This window comes from Hirundo rustica, chromosome 14 (genome assembly GCF_015227805.2).
Source record: "Hirundo rustica isolate bHirRus1 chromosome 14, bHirRus1.pri.v3, whole genome shotgun sequence".
Lineage (NCBI taxonomy): Eukaryota > Metazoa > Chordata > Aves > Passeriformes > Hirundinidae > Hirundo > Hirundo rustica.
The window spans coordinates 4,059,460-4,074,106 of record NC_053463.1 but is presented as its reverse complement, the minus strand read 5'-3'; the positions used below and the strand labels follow the sequence as shown (position 1 = coordinate 4,074,106).

Below are 14,647 nucleotides of genomic sequence, written 5' to 3'. Positions count from 1 at the left end.
TGGAGGAAGGATCAGACGCTTCTGCTCCCCAGAGCTGCCCGGGGCAGGAGAGGAGCCAGCCCAGCAGGGGCAAACAGGAAAATGATAGCTCCAGAGTAGAAGACCCAGCTGCTCCAAGATGTCCAGAGGGACTCCTCAACCCTGAGGGTCCTAAAGGAAATCCCTGTCCAGGCAGAGGGCGTGCGAGACATGAAATACCATGGAGACACAAGTCCCTTGCAGAGCTGTGAGCTCATCACACCACGTCTCCTCCTACCCCATTCAGACCAAGCAGTCTCGCAGCCTCCCTGGCTTTCATTCAGCCACCCCTCCCACAGCCTCTTCCCAGCTAAAGTATGGCATTCCCAGGGTTCTACCCCAGCCAAAGATTTGGCCTTCAGCTGGCTGCTGGTTTGCCAGGAGCACGCGCCGTCTTCGAGAACTTTGACTAAAACAATAAGAAGAAATGACCTACACTTCTCCTTACATTAAACAGGGAAAGGGATTAAAGACTGAAACCCACAGAGATATGTTTATTCATGCGACCTCTTACAACCAAATATAATAATTGTCTGTTAATTGCAGTTTCAGCTCCCACCTCATGCTTCGACATGTGAAACAGCAATCAGCAGCTCCTGTTTAATCCACCTATTATGTTGACTAATTAACTTTGCTCGACAGTTTATTTCTTCCTCCATTATCAGCCCCTGTCAGCCGCAAGCACAGTGCCGCAAAGGGGGACCTCAGCCCTTTTGATTGATCACCGATAGATTGACATGCAGATTAATTTAATTAGAATCACCTCACTTGAGAAATGAAAGACAATGGCAAGGGGGCTAATAGATCTGCTCTTATAATGAGGCAAGCCTCCAGAGCCACGGCAGAGGATTTCTGATTTATTTTGCTGAATTCCCCAGTCGCCCTGAAAGGCTCTCGCTTTAATTGTTCTTGGTTTTGAGAGGCTTTAGCCTCTGAAGAGGTGAAATGCTTTACAAGGATTGGCAAACATTGCTTCAACTCTCTCAGGAAGCTGCTGCCTCTCAAAGTTGGTCAAATGGGGACACTTAAAGGATCGCTTACAACTATTCAATTTCATCACTTGAATTGGAGCTGAAAAAAAAAAGAAAAGAGTGAAAGGAAAAATTTTCTACCTATTTTTGGCCCCCAATTAAAATACTCAAAAAGTAAGCAAAGCCACTAAACTGCCCAGAGACGATCCTGAAGTCTTTCTCTTCCAAAAGAGGAATACAAAAGCGAATATTTTACATATAAAATATCCTAACCCCTTCCCTCAGAATGGCATTCCAAGCAATAGATTTTTGTGCATGTTTTAAGTGAAAGATATTAAAATACAGAATAAATGATTCAAGAGCTCCTACAGATGGAAATTTGGGAAAAAGAAAGCACCAAATACTACAGATAAGTTTTTCTGAAATCAAACTAAGGAGAGAAAAAAACCCAAGCCCTATATATAAAATTCCAAAAGGGATTTCAAAAGTAATTTATCCCTTGAATTCCTGAGGGGCAGAATAAAGTTTATGATATTTTCAATAAAATATGATCTTATAGTAAGTGGCTCAGGGTTTGCAATCTTATTTGAGCTCTTGCAACCATTGTAAATTCTTTGCAAGTGGGATTTTGAGCCAAATCCTTGGCATTGCCTGTCACAGCTCCATGATTTTTGCTACCTCCTTATCTTCTTCGATGGGTCTGATTAGATGCATATGAAAATTAACAAAATTACAATTAATAACAATGGCTACATGATAAAATATTTTCACCAATTCCAAAACCCTATAGGTATACACAGACTTCCTGTTGAAGCTGATCAATCCTGGGCTGAAAACAAAACTTTTAACACTTCTAGAAACGGGATTCCAGAAAAATGAGTCAAGAGTAGTAACAGTAAGGTAATTCTCAAACTTGTGGAAATCCTGTATCTAAGTAGCTGTTGCTATACATGCAACTTTCTAGGTAAGAGCTTGAGGAAACAATCCTGTTGAGGTTTTATGTGAGTAAAGCCACATTTAATTTCCCCCTCCTCAGGTTTTCAAAACTGTTGATGCAACATATTTTGAATTACTTAACAATGTCTTCCTACCTCCCTCTCCCTCCTGAACAGTTTGATTTACTATGAAGAGACCGCATTGGTGTGGGTCTTTGGTGTCGTTAGCAGCAGAAACTATAAATGGAATCCCCAAGAGAAACTGTTTCCAGTTTCAGGAAATGCAGAAAAAAAAAAAAAAAAAAAAAAAAAAAAACTCTTATGTGTCTGTTTGAAAAAAAAAAAAAGATTATTCATAGCGCACCTGTAAGAAGCAACACGCTCTTGCTGCTCAATTCTTTAAATGAAAATTCTCATTAATAGAGGAACACTGAATGCGCACTGCACTAAGGAAATATTAATGCCTCTAATTATTAAGAGTGAAAAAATGCACCTTGAATATTGTATGCCACAGTTACCTGCTTGGATTGCTCCAGAGCACTTACATACTTACAAGTTCTACTCGTATTTTTTAATCTAAAAAAATACTACACTCTCCTCATTTTGATTTTGAAACGACTGGGATATGTTCAAGTTAAAACACATGCTAAAACTAATTTGTGGAGAAATCATAAAATTAGGGGGAGGGGACAGCCAGAGTATATGTGGAATGGGCACCAAGGCATCCTAAAACACAGACTGCAGCAAGAGGGAAAGGCACACTACAGTTTAATAAATGATTAATGAGGTGCTGACACATTAATGTAAGCACAGGGACAACCAGGTCTGCCAAATCTCAAACCTTTCCAAATTTTGTCAACAAAACACGGTTTTAATTTGAGACAGGCAAACATGGAAAATGATTTTGAGCTTTAGCTTTAGCCCTTCATAGATTTTGAATTTAAATCCTGTATCAACACCAGAGGAGACAGAGGTATGAAAGAAACACACGAGTTTACAACTTTCTTCAATGAAGTTGGCACTATTGAAAGCAGTAACGTATCCCAGCTCTGTGGATTATTCTGCCTGCCATTAAATAGTTCAGTTTGTGAATACTTTGGAGCTTAGGTTTTTTTTGTTGTTGTTCTTTTTTTCTTTTGAATATTCAAAGACTAGGAGCCTGGAGATCAAGCTATTTATCCACGTTTAGCACTCGGCCTGTATATTTGGTATAGTACCTCACCTAATATATCAAAATTAAGCATTACACAACTCCTGATTTTTAACCACAGCCCATTAAGCTTCACTCACTGATTAAGACATAGCATTTTCCTTGTGCTTTCAATTTTCTCCAGTGTATGGTGAGTGATCTGATATTTTTGCAATGTCCCCAATACCCAGTGGCAAAGGCAGAGAAAATCTGGCCAGGATGATTTCCAGGTTTGAAGTGCGTCCTAAGTGTTAAATATGTAACTCCAGTGCTTGCCACTCTTCTGAAAGCTATAAATGGCTTGAGCACATCTTTATTTTCATCACCACTTGGTGACCTCTTCCTACAATGTGTTGACTTCTTTGTTCTAGTAACTAAAAATCACTTTCCATTTAACAAGACACTTCAAAATGTGCCTAACTAAGAGCACATAAGTACAACACATTCAGTAATTTTGCTCATGTGCTCAAGGACAGGTCGGGCACTTAATTACCTTGTTGAATTGGGCCACAGCTCTCACTGCTATTTTTCAGTCTCTTTCTTTTTTTTTTTTTTTTGCCTTTCCCTTCTCTGGGGATGGAGCCTTGCATGTCCAAATTCCATTATCTGGGATTCATGAAGCATCATCTCTGTCTCTTATGCAAATTTGCAATAAGACACAAGTGGCTTCAATTCAAACATGAGTGGCAGCATCCCATGGAGGCAAACGAGCAGCCTCTGCTGCAGGAGAGGCTGTGGTAACAGAATCAAACAGCGTGGCAATCTCTAAGTGACTTTCAAGGTTTTCATAATAAGTGAATATTTGGGGTCTTATTCAGTGACACAGCCTGAAAAGTTTCCTCTAAATTAAAACTTGACATGTGTCAGTTCACAAGCAGTTGTGCTAAAACAAGAACAACAAGACAGCTAGGGCACCTGGGTTTCATTAATTACAATAACATACAAAACTGTTTAGGTTGTATGAATGAGTTTTTAGTTCTGAAAAATCAAATCTGGGCAGAGTTCCCCCATCCATCTACTTAGCAGTAGTATTATTATCACCACTAACTGGGGCTCTACAGCCCATCCCACCAAGAATGATGACTTATTGTGATGAAGAATTCACAACCAGACCGAGAATCTGCTCCGTGGGGCTTCTGGAATAAAAAGACAAGGTTGGGCAAAGGTGATAATTCACAACAGCACCAAATGTTGTGTGCAATTGTGTGTTGTGATGAAGCATCAAGATGAAATGATTTTCTCAAGGAAAAGCAGGGAGTGTGAAGCACAGCTGAAGCAGTGCGCAGTACTTGACTTCTCCTCCCCGACTGTCTCCTTGTGCTAACAGAGACACAATCAACACAGCCAGGGCCAGAACTGCTCCAGCACACACATTCTGCTGGCACTGCACTCCTCACATGCCTGGACGTCTCAGACATGCAGAGAAATTTATTTCCTTCCAGGCCCACAACAGCTTTTATGTTAGACTTATCACACTCCTACATTTGCAAGCAAAGTTCAGGATAAAACCTCCTAATTCATTTCTGATTGTGAGACTGAATGAAGAGTCATACACAGGTTGCCTGAATCAACACACACTCTGCCTCCTCCTTGTATTTTCCTAACATGTCTTGTATCAGATGATGATCAGAAAATGCCATGCTGCAGGGAAACAAAAAACAAACCAACTCTAAAATCCTGTATTTTCCTAACGTGTCTTGTATCAGATGATGATCAGAAAATGCCATGCTGCAAGGAAACAAAAAACAAACCAACTCTAAAATCCATTAAGAAAGGAAATTTGCCACAGGAATGATCCTTAGATGCTGCAAGACTCATGTCCTTGACCCTTCACTGATTCTCCCATCAAAACCATAATCTGTGTTCTAAGAACTTACAGCAACTTTTGGGGACTGATGAATGACAGACCAAAAGCTGGATGTATCTGTTGGCACCCTCAAAGCCTAGCACAAGCAGGGGAATGAAAGAAGGGAATGCCTCCATTTTTGTGTGTATAAAATGAGCATGGTACCATTTAAAAGTATCTGGAAATACCTTATGCCTATGGGTTTTAACCAGAACTTTGACATTCACCACTGGAGACCTTGTAAGTCACTGGCAACAATTCAAAGGCAGCTGATAGCAAACACAGTGGCAGAGATTTCACTTGGTTCCTACACAACACTGCCTCAAAGACCCAGGAGCACCACAGCATTGAGATACTGCATGTACACTTGGTCCTTTTCACCCTAAGAAATGATAAATGAAGCTTGGACTCCGCAGAGCCCAGCTGTTTTATTTTAAGACGTCTATTGCTAAAAGACCAACAAGTTAAAAATTTTTTAAAAAAAGAAAAGGGAAGAAACAAAAGCAGCTATTGTAAAACAATAAGCCTGGGCACTGAAGAGAACGCTGCAAGCTTCAATGCCACCCTGTATGAGAGTAGGAGTGGTTCACTCGGCTGAAAGTGATTAATTTCTTGAAAATGCTGAGGTCACACTAATTGACATGACCTGTGTAATTAAGCAGTCTCTGTTTACACACGGAAAGCTCAACTGCTGTGAAGCTGGGTTTGTATGACAGAATGTCTTTACAAGTCAAGAGATCAACAACCTTTCCTATGTCCTACCTCCCCACCGACACAGCTCCTGATTGCTGTTCTGAGGGAACACGCACAGGCATTTCCATATGAAAATCAGCCTCGAGCCCGGGCGAGCACAGCCCCAGCAGAGTGTACATGTTGTGAAGCAAGCTCTGACAGGCCCCAGGGGTGACTGCTGGGACTAAATCCCCGTGCTGGTGAGAGTCCTTTTCCCACACTCTCTTTCCGTGGTAATGCCTTCTGGAATCACAGGAGAAACGTGACTGAGGGAGGAGTGTGGGGTGAGAAGCTGAGGGCTCTGCCATGCTAATGCTGGCTTTTACACTGATTAATTTAATCCCTGTGGCCACATCTCCTCACTTCTGCACTTCCCTGCTCAGAGGCATATAGCACCCTTCTGGCCTTCCAGCATTGCTGCTATTAAGCAGTTCAACAAAAGGCATTCTACATATAAATAATATTGTCACTTACATAACATTCAACACTTTTTTTTTTTTTTTTTTTTTTTTTTTTTTTTTTAAGTGCAGCAATGCTGGAAAAGAAGCAAGCAATGTCCTGAGTAACTACAGAAAGCAGATACATTTTGAAGTTTTCTATCTCAATGTGGTCTATGGGACAAATCTCTTGTTTTTTCCTCAGAACCCTGAGGCAAAGCCCTGCAGACAGATTCTACCATGTTTCCTCCATGGGATACATTCACTCCTGCCACCAAAAGAGAAGATCCTTTGACTCTCTATCCCATATTTTCATTCAGCACATACCCAGGTAAAGCATTATTGCCACAGCCAAAGACCATGTCTTCAATAAAAGGGTTGGAGCAATTATTTCTCAGTGTTGCACCACTCCACTCTGCTGCCAGCACTAGGGAAGTACAGACCACCTTCCCAAGGGACAGTGATGTTCTTCATCCCAAAACGAGTTATGACATAGGTGGAGCATAAAAAGACGTCCTTGGCCATCTGAAGCTGTGTTGATATTTCAGCTTCCAAGTGCAACAAGATGCAACAGTGGGAAAATACCAGTCCAAAGCATCCCAAGAAAGAGACACCATGGTAGGTTTTTCCAAGTGCTGACTACAGGGATGGACCTTTAGCCCATCGGTGCATGTTTATGAACTCGTTAGCACTGCTCAGGAATAAAAATTGTAGTCACAAACTTGATTTTATTAATTGCTCTTACACCTTCCTCTGCCCCAGCCATCAAACAAGGTGCTCACCCTGTGTCTGCATGAAAACAAATTGTTCCCCATGGAGAGAGGAATATCTCAGAGCAGGGGAGTCCCATAGCTGAAAACAACAGTGAGGTCATTCTGATTTTTCCTTTCCATGCTTTCCCTTCCGGTGGAGTTGACATTATCTTCAAGAGTGCTCTCTTCCAGAGCAAGAAAACCCAACTACTTCCTGCCAATTCTGCTGTGACAAGAAGTCCTCAGGCAATATTTTGTGACCTTATGTTTTTAGCATCTTCCAGTGAATTACTAGGTTAGTTTGGGTCAAAGTACTTCTGTCCCTAACAGCTGCTGATTTTTCAAGGAGGAAGTGTGTCCGACTGACCTGGAATCGACGCATGTCTCGAGGGTTTCCTGCATTTTTTAGGCAATTTTGGTTACATTTGAGGAAAAATTTCAAGAAGAACCTGTGGAGAAAGAGAAATGAATATTAATGTCTTATAAACAGGGTGTAGTGCATATAAATATGACATCTGCACATTTGGTCCAACAAAGACTTACCAACATCAGTATTCCTAACTCAGACAAACCAAGCCCCTGCCCATCCAAAGAGGGAGTGGAGCTTGCATAGTCCCCAATCTAGCAAAACATGTGAGCACATCTTGAAAATTTAAACACTAATTTCATAGCTCTGTTGTGTCAGAGCCATTAAAGTTTGCAGAGTCAGTCCCTCTGTCACGCCAGGCTCACTGTGCCTTCCAGAGCAATGAGGAACAGACAGGTTTTTCAGCAGAGCAAAAAAGGGACAGAAAAATGCTAGACATGAAAACTCCCTTGGGTATAAATGGGGTTTTATTTTACAAGTTCGCTGTCACCCAGAATTTTTGATTTAATACAAAAATACTGAAAATGTTCCATACAGTTGAAATCTCCCTCCCAGGATTAAACCGAGTTTGTGCATGAAATTAATGCTCAAATAGTGGTTAGTGGAGGCCAAATCCCTGAGAGGAGAAGGGGGAAGTCTTGGTCAAAAGAATGACTTCATGGAAAAATGAAATATTTTTGATGCAGTCTATTTCCTGACCATACACAGTTCACTGAAGTAGCTATATGACCCTGACATATATCTCTAAGAAAAGACATTGCCTTTTACAAAGCCAAAGAAAAAAGCAAACATTTCAGTGAAAACATTTCCTTCAGTGTTATGCATCAGTGGACTGTAAACTCATAAAGACAAGTCAATGAATAATAGTGGGTCTCAGATTCCAGGCTTCCTCCCTGAAAGCCAAAGTTTATCAGCCTTTTGTCCAAAATAAACTACAGACTAAGGTCTACTAAAGCTCAGCCGTGCAAAGTTTAATCCTACAGCAAGTTAAAAGCCCAGTGTAACCAGACACGGCAGCATTACACATGAAATATCCATCAGTGACTAAGCAGAAGTTTCTCTGCCCTATTCCCACATACAGGAGTGGGGTGGAGAACAGTTTGATCCTGTTTTATTTTAAATCTGAATGTTAACTTTTGCAAGCAGCCCTCTTTTAGCACCCAAACCGAATGCTATGTCGGCAGAATTTGCACAGACTGTCACCAAGAAAGGCAACACTGCAGGGTAAACAGCTTCAGAAAATCCCTTTTTGATGAGCAGCATTCTTTGCCCTGCTCTAGTTGTGATGCTGCCCCTCAACAAGGCAAGCTTTGCTGCTTGTTCCTCCACGTCAAGAAAATCATACAAGGCAAAAGGCTGCAAATCAAAACTACAAGGGACAGTTGTCATTAAAGAAACGCAATGTAATGAGGAGGATTAGCAAGTGTGATGCTTGGGATTATCAAGGACTAGATCTCCTGGCCCAGGAAGTCTCTTCTAGACCTGAGTTTGTAAATAAGAGCGAGCAATAAAATAAACATCCACCACACTAGAACAGGGCTTTGGAGACAGTGTTTGTTTAAAGGAAAGAGCAGCACAAGACACTGCATTTCTCAATCAAGCAGGTTCTGATATTCAATAATGGAAAGGTGGTGCTATTTGCTGTACATGTGTGTCTTTTTAAGCCGCTAATGGCCAGCTGTGACAGCCTGACTCAGATTGTGTAGAAGGAGCTGTCAGCACAAATCTTGGCATCTCGGATCCAGACAACCGCTTGCCACCAGGCGAAGGTTTGTACTTGTGCCAGAATGGATTTGAGAGACAAGCAAATAGGGCATTAATTCCGCCAAAGAGAAACGAAAAGTGGAGAGAGTTGGAGATCTTACACTTCAGATGATGGCTGTCCTGTCAACAGCTCGGCATTTAGCTCACGAGCTATGAAGGGCACAGACATCAGATCCCTCCTGCCCTAAGCTGGCCCTGCCTCGCGAAACCCTGGCAGGATTCGGAGACCACCCCTCCACACGAGATTGCTCGCTGAAATAAAAAGCCTGGCCATCTGTTCAGAGGCAAAGACATCCCTGTCAGCTGGTGCCTACAGCCTCGAACAGGCCCTTATGTGGCAAAACCTCTCAGAGCCACTCACTCTTTCGGGAGAAGCTGGCGCTGCCCTGGGCTTACCGCGGGATTTTGGCGGCTTCGCTGAGGGCTGAGGCCAGCAGCTGCCCACCCGGTCTGCCACAGCACCCGAGCAACACCCCGGCCCCAAGGAGAGCTGAGGCATGGAATAGATTAAAAGAGCTAAAAATTCCTGTTATGGCTTTGCATAGCATACGGATAATGGGCAATGAGGGTTGGCGGGTTGATGCAAGGGCTCCCCAAAAAAGATGGAAAACTCTTTGTGGAGCTCTCTGGAGAGACACTGGGCCTTCCCTCCCCTTACAAAGCCTGAGCTCATGTCAAGTCAAAGGCTTGGAAAATCACCCTGAATTAAAAGAATTGACTTTTGGGGTCTGCAAGACTCTAGCCCAAAGTTTCACAGTCTAACTCCATTTGCACTGTGCTATAACCCCCAAAGGCTACAGAAGTTTCACCAAAATAAACTGCAGAAGAAATGAAGCTCATCTGTTTAAACCTACCAAAAAACCTCAGGCAAGCAACCAAGCAAACAAAACTTCCTTTGAATTAAACCAACCCCAGAAAAAAAAATTAACTCGCAAAAATAACAGCATTTTCAGAGGAACGCGAAGCTTACACAGCCAAGTTCACTCACCGCGTGTTAAGCAAAAATACGTCACCAGTTTACAGAACACATTCTGCCAAGCGCCGTATTTTAATTCCACTGAAAGACAAAACAAACTATAGGGCTGCACTTTGTTTTGGAACACACCAGGGCTGGAGTCCCCCCGGCCACAGGAAGCATCCCACACTCATCCAGGCAAGAGCTGAGCAGCTCCTGGGCTGGCAGCGCACACTCCGGCTGACGGAACGCCCCCATCCTGGCAGGAAGGAGGACGAGAACAGATTAGGACAAGAGTAGAGCAGAGCAGTTTGGTCCATGGGGCTCAGCCCAGGCTCTTGGTTCCTGCTTTAAACCACTTGTTCAGGTGCCTTCATCACCTCAAGCCCGGTCCTGACAGCGTTGCTCATTAGCAACACTTCACTCTGCAAATAATTCAGATTTGGATTGACAGCCCTGGTCCAGGAGAAGTGCCAAGAGAGCTGAGCTCTTTGTAAGCATAAACCTCCATCCCCATTTGCTCGCATTGAGCTTCTTCACAGTGGGTTATTTTTATTTTTTTTTTCAATTCTAACTCTCCCCACATTTGGCAGGACTGTGTATCATTAATGCTAACCACAGAGGATATATAGCATTAATACTCACTACTGGGGTCTGAAATTCATTTCCAAGATGAAAAAAAATTGTGCAAAACATAGGAGTGTCAATAAAATCTTCAGCTCTCTCTCCAAACTTATGTGACTGTTGAACACCCGCTCTTCTGCCACACAGGAGTCAGTCATCAATTATACTTATTGCTACCATTGAAGGTTTGGGGTTTTTTTCATGATTCAACCAAAACATATTTTATGACTCTCTTCCTGACTACTACCATCCCTGGTGTGAAGAGCATTTATGCACGTGGAGCAGGGAAACAGAATATAGCTCCGTGAAAGTCAGCTCAGATCCAGGAGCAAAAATTTTTTACAGAGCACTTGGATTTACTGACTTGCGTTGGTGTTAAACCAGAGAATTCCGTGCATCACCTTTATCCCACAGAGACATGGCTGGACTGTAAGGAAGGGAAGTTTTGGGGAAAACCAATCAATTTTGGATTATATTTAGATGTCCTGCAATGCTGCTCAGGGCAGGCTGCAGAAACTGCTGAGGGAGGAAAGCTGCTGAGCAGCTAATCTGGGCCATGCATGTCCTAAAAATCCCTGAGTAACTGCTAAGTCCAGTTTAATATCCCCTGGTTAAATACAAACCCCACAGCTGAATCAGGCCCCAAACTAACGTGAACTTCTGTCTGCCAGGCAAAAGCCCTAAAAAAATGTGCTATTGACTGTTCTGGGAATGTTCTCTCCTTTGTCCTTTCTAATTCAATAGAAATTCCTTTTTTGGAGATGATGAAGTGGGTTTTTTCTAACAAAATTGCTGTATTTCCAAAAAGATGTTGGTGCCAGCAGGACTGTGCTCTCACCCTCTGCTGGGGAGGAACTCTACCCCAGGCCTGGTTCCTACTGCTGCTTCCAGCTCCTGAAACCAGCTCTGTCCTCACTCCTGCCCCATCCATCCTCTCATTCCCCTTGTTCCGCTGATGGATCTGGTGAGCACAAGACCAGCTGGATCTTGTTTAACATGTTCCCTGCCACTCCCTGCTGGGCTTATTGTCCATCACCTTAGTGTCCATCCCACCAAACCCTCAGGGTTTGTGCAACACTCTCCCCAGCAGCATCCCACGCTTTGCCACTAGCACAGGGATTTAAATTAAACACGCAGCAGAAATGAAAATCCAAGTAATGAAGATGTAAGAGGATTTTGCCTTCCTGCTTTTCTTGCCACTACAAATTAATGCTCATGTTTATTAAAAATAACTGAAGAGTTAAATTAAAGAAAGCAAGCTCTGACATGATCCATGTTGGCTCTTCTGTCACTCCCCTGAAGGAAATTTAAAGGAACTCAAACACGAAGGCTTAGCAGTAGGATTTTCTTGCCATTGCCACAATAAATATGTCTGTGGGAGGAGAAAAAAATAGTTGGAAAGAAGACCTGCTGCATTCCTGATGCTGAAGAAAAGCTTGTTTGTTCCTGATACATTGGAGAAGTTGTTCAAGAACAGTTCCTCCATGTGAAAATACGGCAGCTGTCATGGTGCCAAGGTCAGCCAGACCAGTGGCTATCCAGAGAGTGAGCGCTGGTTATACAGCTCAGACCTGGCTCGGGCAAACAAAACTGACAAAACACGCCTTTTCTGTGGTGTAAACACATTTGATAGAAAAAGGGCAACCTCAGACTCCTGGATGAAACACAGCAGCAAGTATATGTGGGGCTGTAAAATTAGCAAAACCGAAATACGCGGGCCAGGGCAATAATTAGCAACTTTCCATCAGATAAAAGGATTGCATGCCCATTCTGTATGGCACACCAATTCAGCAGAGTACTAAATATGTGCATAAATTTAAATGCACAAGCAGCACTGATGGAGACAAAGGTACTACTCACATACTTGAGCACGTCGCAGGCCCAGCTCTGCTGTGAGCCTGGTGATGCTACAAAAAATATTTGTCTCAAACAACCTCTGATGGATATTTTGGCTCTGGTGAAAACTTGGCATACCAAGAGGTACTAAACCAGCGCAGGGGTGAGCCCAGAGGTCACCAAGGCTGAGAGTGCTCTCACTGACACTGCTCTGTTTGCTGCTGCAGGGTTTTCTCTGCACTTCTCACGCACTTTTCTTTTTGTCAGCCTATAACTTCTCCTGCAACTCATGGTAACTTGATCTACTCAGCAATTTGTCACTAAAATAAAAATATAGGGAAAATGCAATTTTTTTTTTTTTTTTTTTTTTTTAAAGCAAATAATCAAAATGTAGAGAGAGTGGGTTTAGATTAGATATTAGCAAAAAACTTCTTCCCTGTGAGGGTGGTGATGCCCTGACACAGTTACCCAGAGCAGCTGTGGCTGCCCCTGGATCCCTGGAAGTGTCCAAGGCCAGGCTGGACAGGGCTTGGAGCAACCTGGGATAGTGGAAGGTATCCCTGCCTATGGCAGGGGTTTGGAATGAGATGAGCTTTAAGATCCCTTCCAAACCATCCTATGATTCTATGATTCTATGATCTATGAAATGTCCCTTTAGAAACTTCAGAAGGACAAAGTTAATTCTTTTCCCTTCTCAAGCTGACTCTTCCTATCAAAACTCCTATTTTAAAACGGCAAAATTCCAAACATTGAAAAACTTAGGCTAAAACAAGTTTTCTTATATTCTTGAACAATAATTTCTTTAATTTTCCAGCATTTTAAAACTTTACTTGAGGATTGGTTGTTTGTTTTTTTGGTTTTTGCCTTTTATCCTGGAGGCTTTTCACGTACAGCTCCCTGATCATGTCAAGTACCTTATTCACAAAAGAATAATTGAGATATTTACCAACATGAGGCTGAGCATGGAAATCAAATCTAGGCATGGAGGCATATATAGGCATAAACCTCCTATTACCCACATGTTCACAGCTGGATTTTACTTGGATCTTTAGTCAATAAACAGCAGTAGCTACCTTTTGTGGCATTTTTACAACAGGAAATTTATTCTGCAGAAGAGAAATTAAACACCAGATACAGCCATCTAACTCTCTTCTAAACATAACCTCTTGAGTTATCAAACATCCTAATTAAGAAGAAAAAAAAAAAAAAATCCCAAATCTGTTCTCTCTGCATTCAATGTTCTTACTGATTTTAAATGGAAGCCAAATTAGACAGGCGTTTTGCATTTATGGGATGCTAAGCAAGTCAGTGGTTTACAAAACCAACAAACAAACACCAAAACTAAAAGCATGGAAAATTATTTACTTTGCTAGAAAATACGTATCTTCCTCCTGAGCTGCAGAAAAGGTCCAAGAAAAGCAATGTGATGCATAGAATAAACCTCAAGCACTCAGAGCCTGTCAACTGAAATTCTTCAGGCAGTGCCATAATAACAGAAACATAACAATAATAGTAATAATAATACTAATAATAATGTTATTTTTGTGAACTTGTTGTGGCTGCTGGAGCTCCAGCACTGCCAGGGTTTGCTGTTAGCAATTCAGTAAATATTCAGTTCAGCACAGCAAATAGCTGAGGAGGCACCCACATAAACACCAAATCAGAAGGCAGGACTGCCCAAACCAGCCTTAAACAACTCATTGCTCGCTCCAGCAAGTGCTCCCAGTCACTCTTCCTCAGGTCTGTGTGTTCTGCACAGCAAAGCACAGCATATCGATTTTTCATCTTGCATCTTCTGGACCCCTCTAGATCCCTGATGCTGAGTTATAATGCATCACAGAAATTTAGAGTAGTTTGGGAAAGTGTGTTTGGCATTTTCTCCTGTGAGTGAGTTAAAATCACAGGCAGGCTGTTTTGGTTTCTTTTCCCAGACTTTTAATAAGAAAAGAAAGAGATAACACCACTGAAAAACAACACCACAAAACAGAATTAGGATTAGTCCAGAGGCAAGTTTGAATGATCAGTCTTCTATAATTTAATTTTGCTCCCAGGTCTGACTTTTTCATTTTTTTTTCCTTAAAATAGTGAAAATCTGATTTTTTCTATACCTACTTGTTGCCAGCTCCAGAATCTAAAATTTTTATTACACTTGAACTGCAGCTGCCTTTCTATCAAAACAAAACAAAAAAAAAAAAAGTTGAAAGTAGTTTATACCATCTGT

General features: G+C 42.0%; 1 protein-coding gene across 4 annotated transcripts in view; it reads right to left on the bottom strand.

The window, feature by feature from the left end:
* EBF1 (EBF transcription factor 1) overlaps positions 1-14,647 on the bottom strand; it is a 266,747-nt gene that overhangs the window by 89,265 nt on the left and 162,835 nt on the right. For all 4 annotated transcript variants that reach the window (XM_040078263.2, XM_040078260.2, XM_040078261.2 and 1 more), the window contains exon 7: positions 7,248-7,329. In XM_040078263.2, the coding sequence (XP_039934197.1) occupies positions 7,248-7,329 (82 nt within the window). The remainder of the gene's footprint in view (positions 1-7,247; positions 7,330-14,647) is intronic.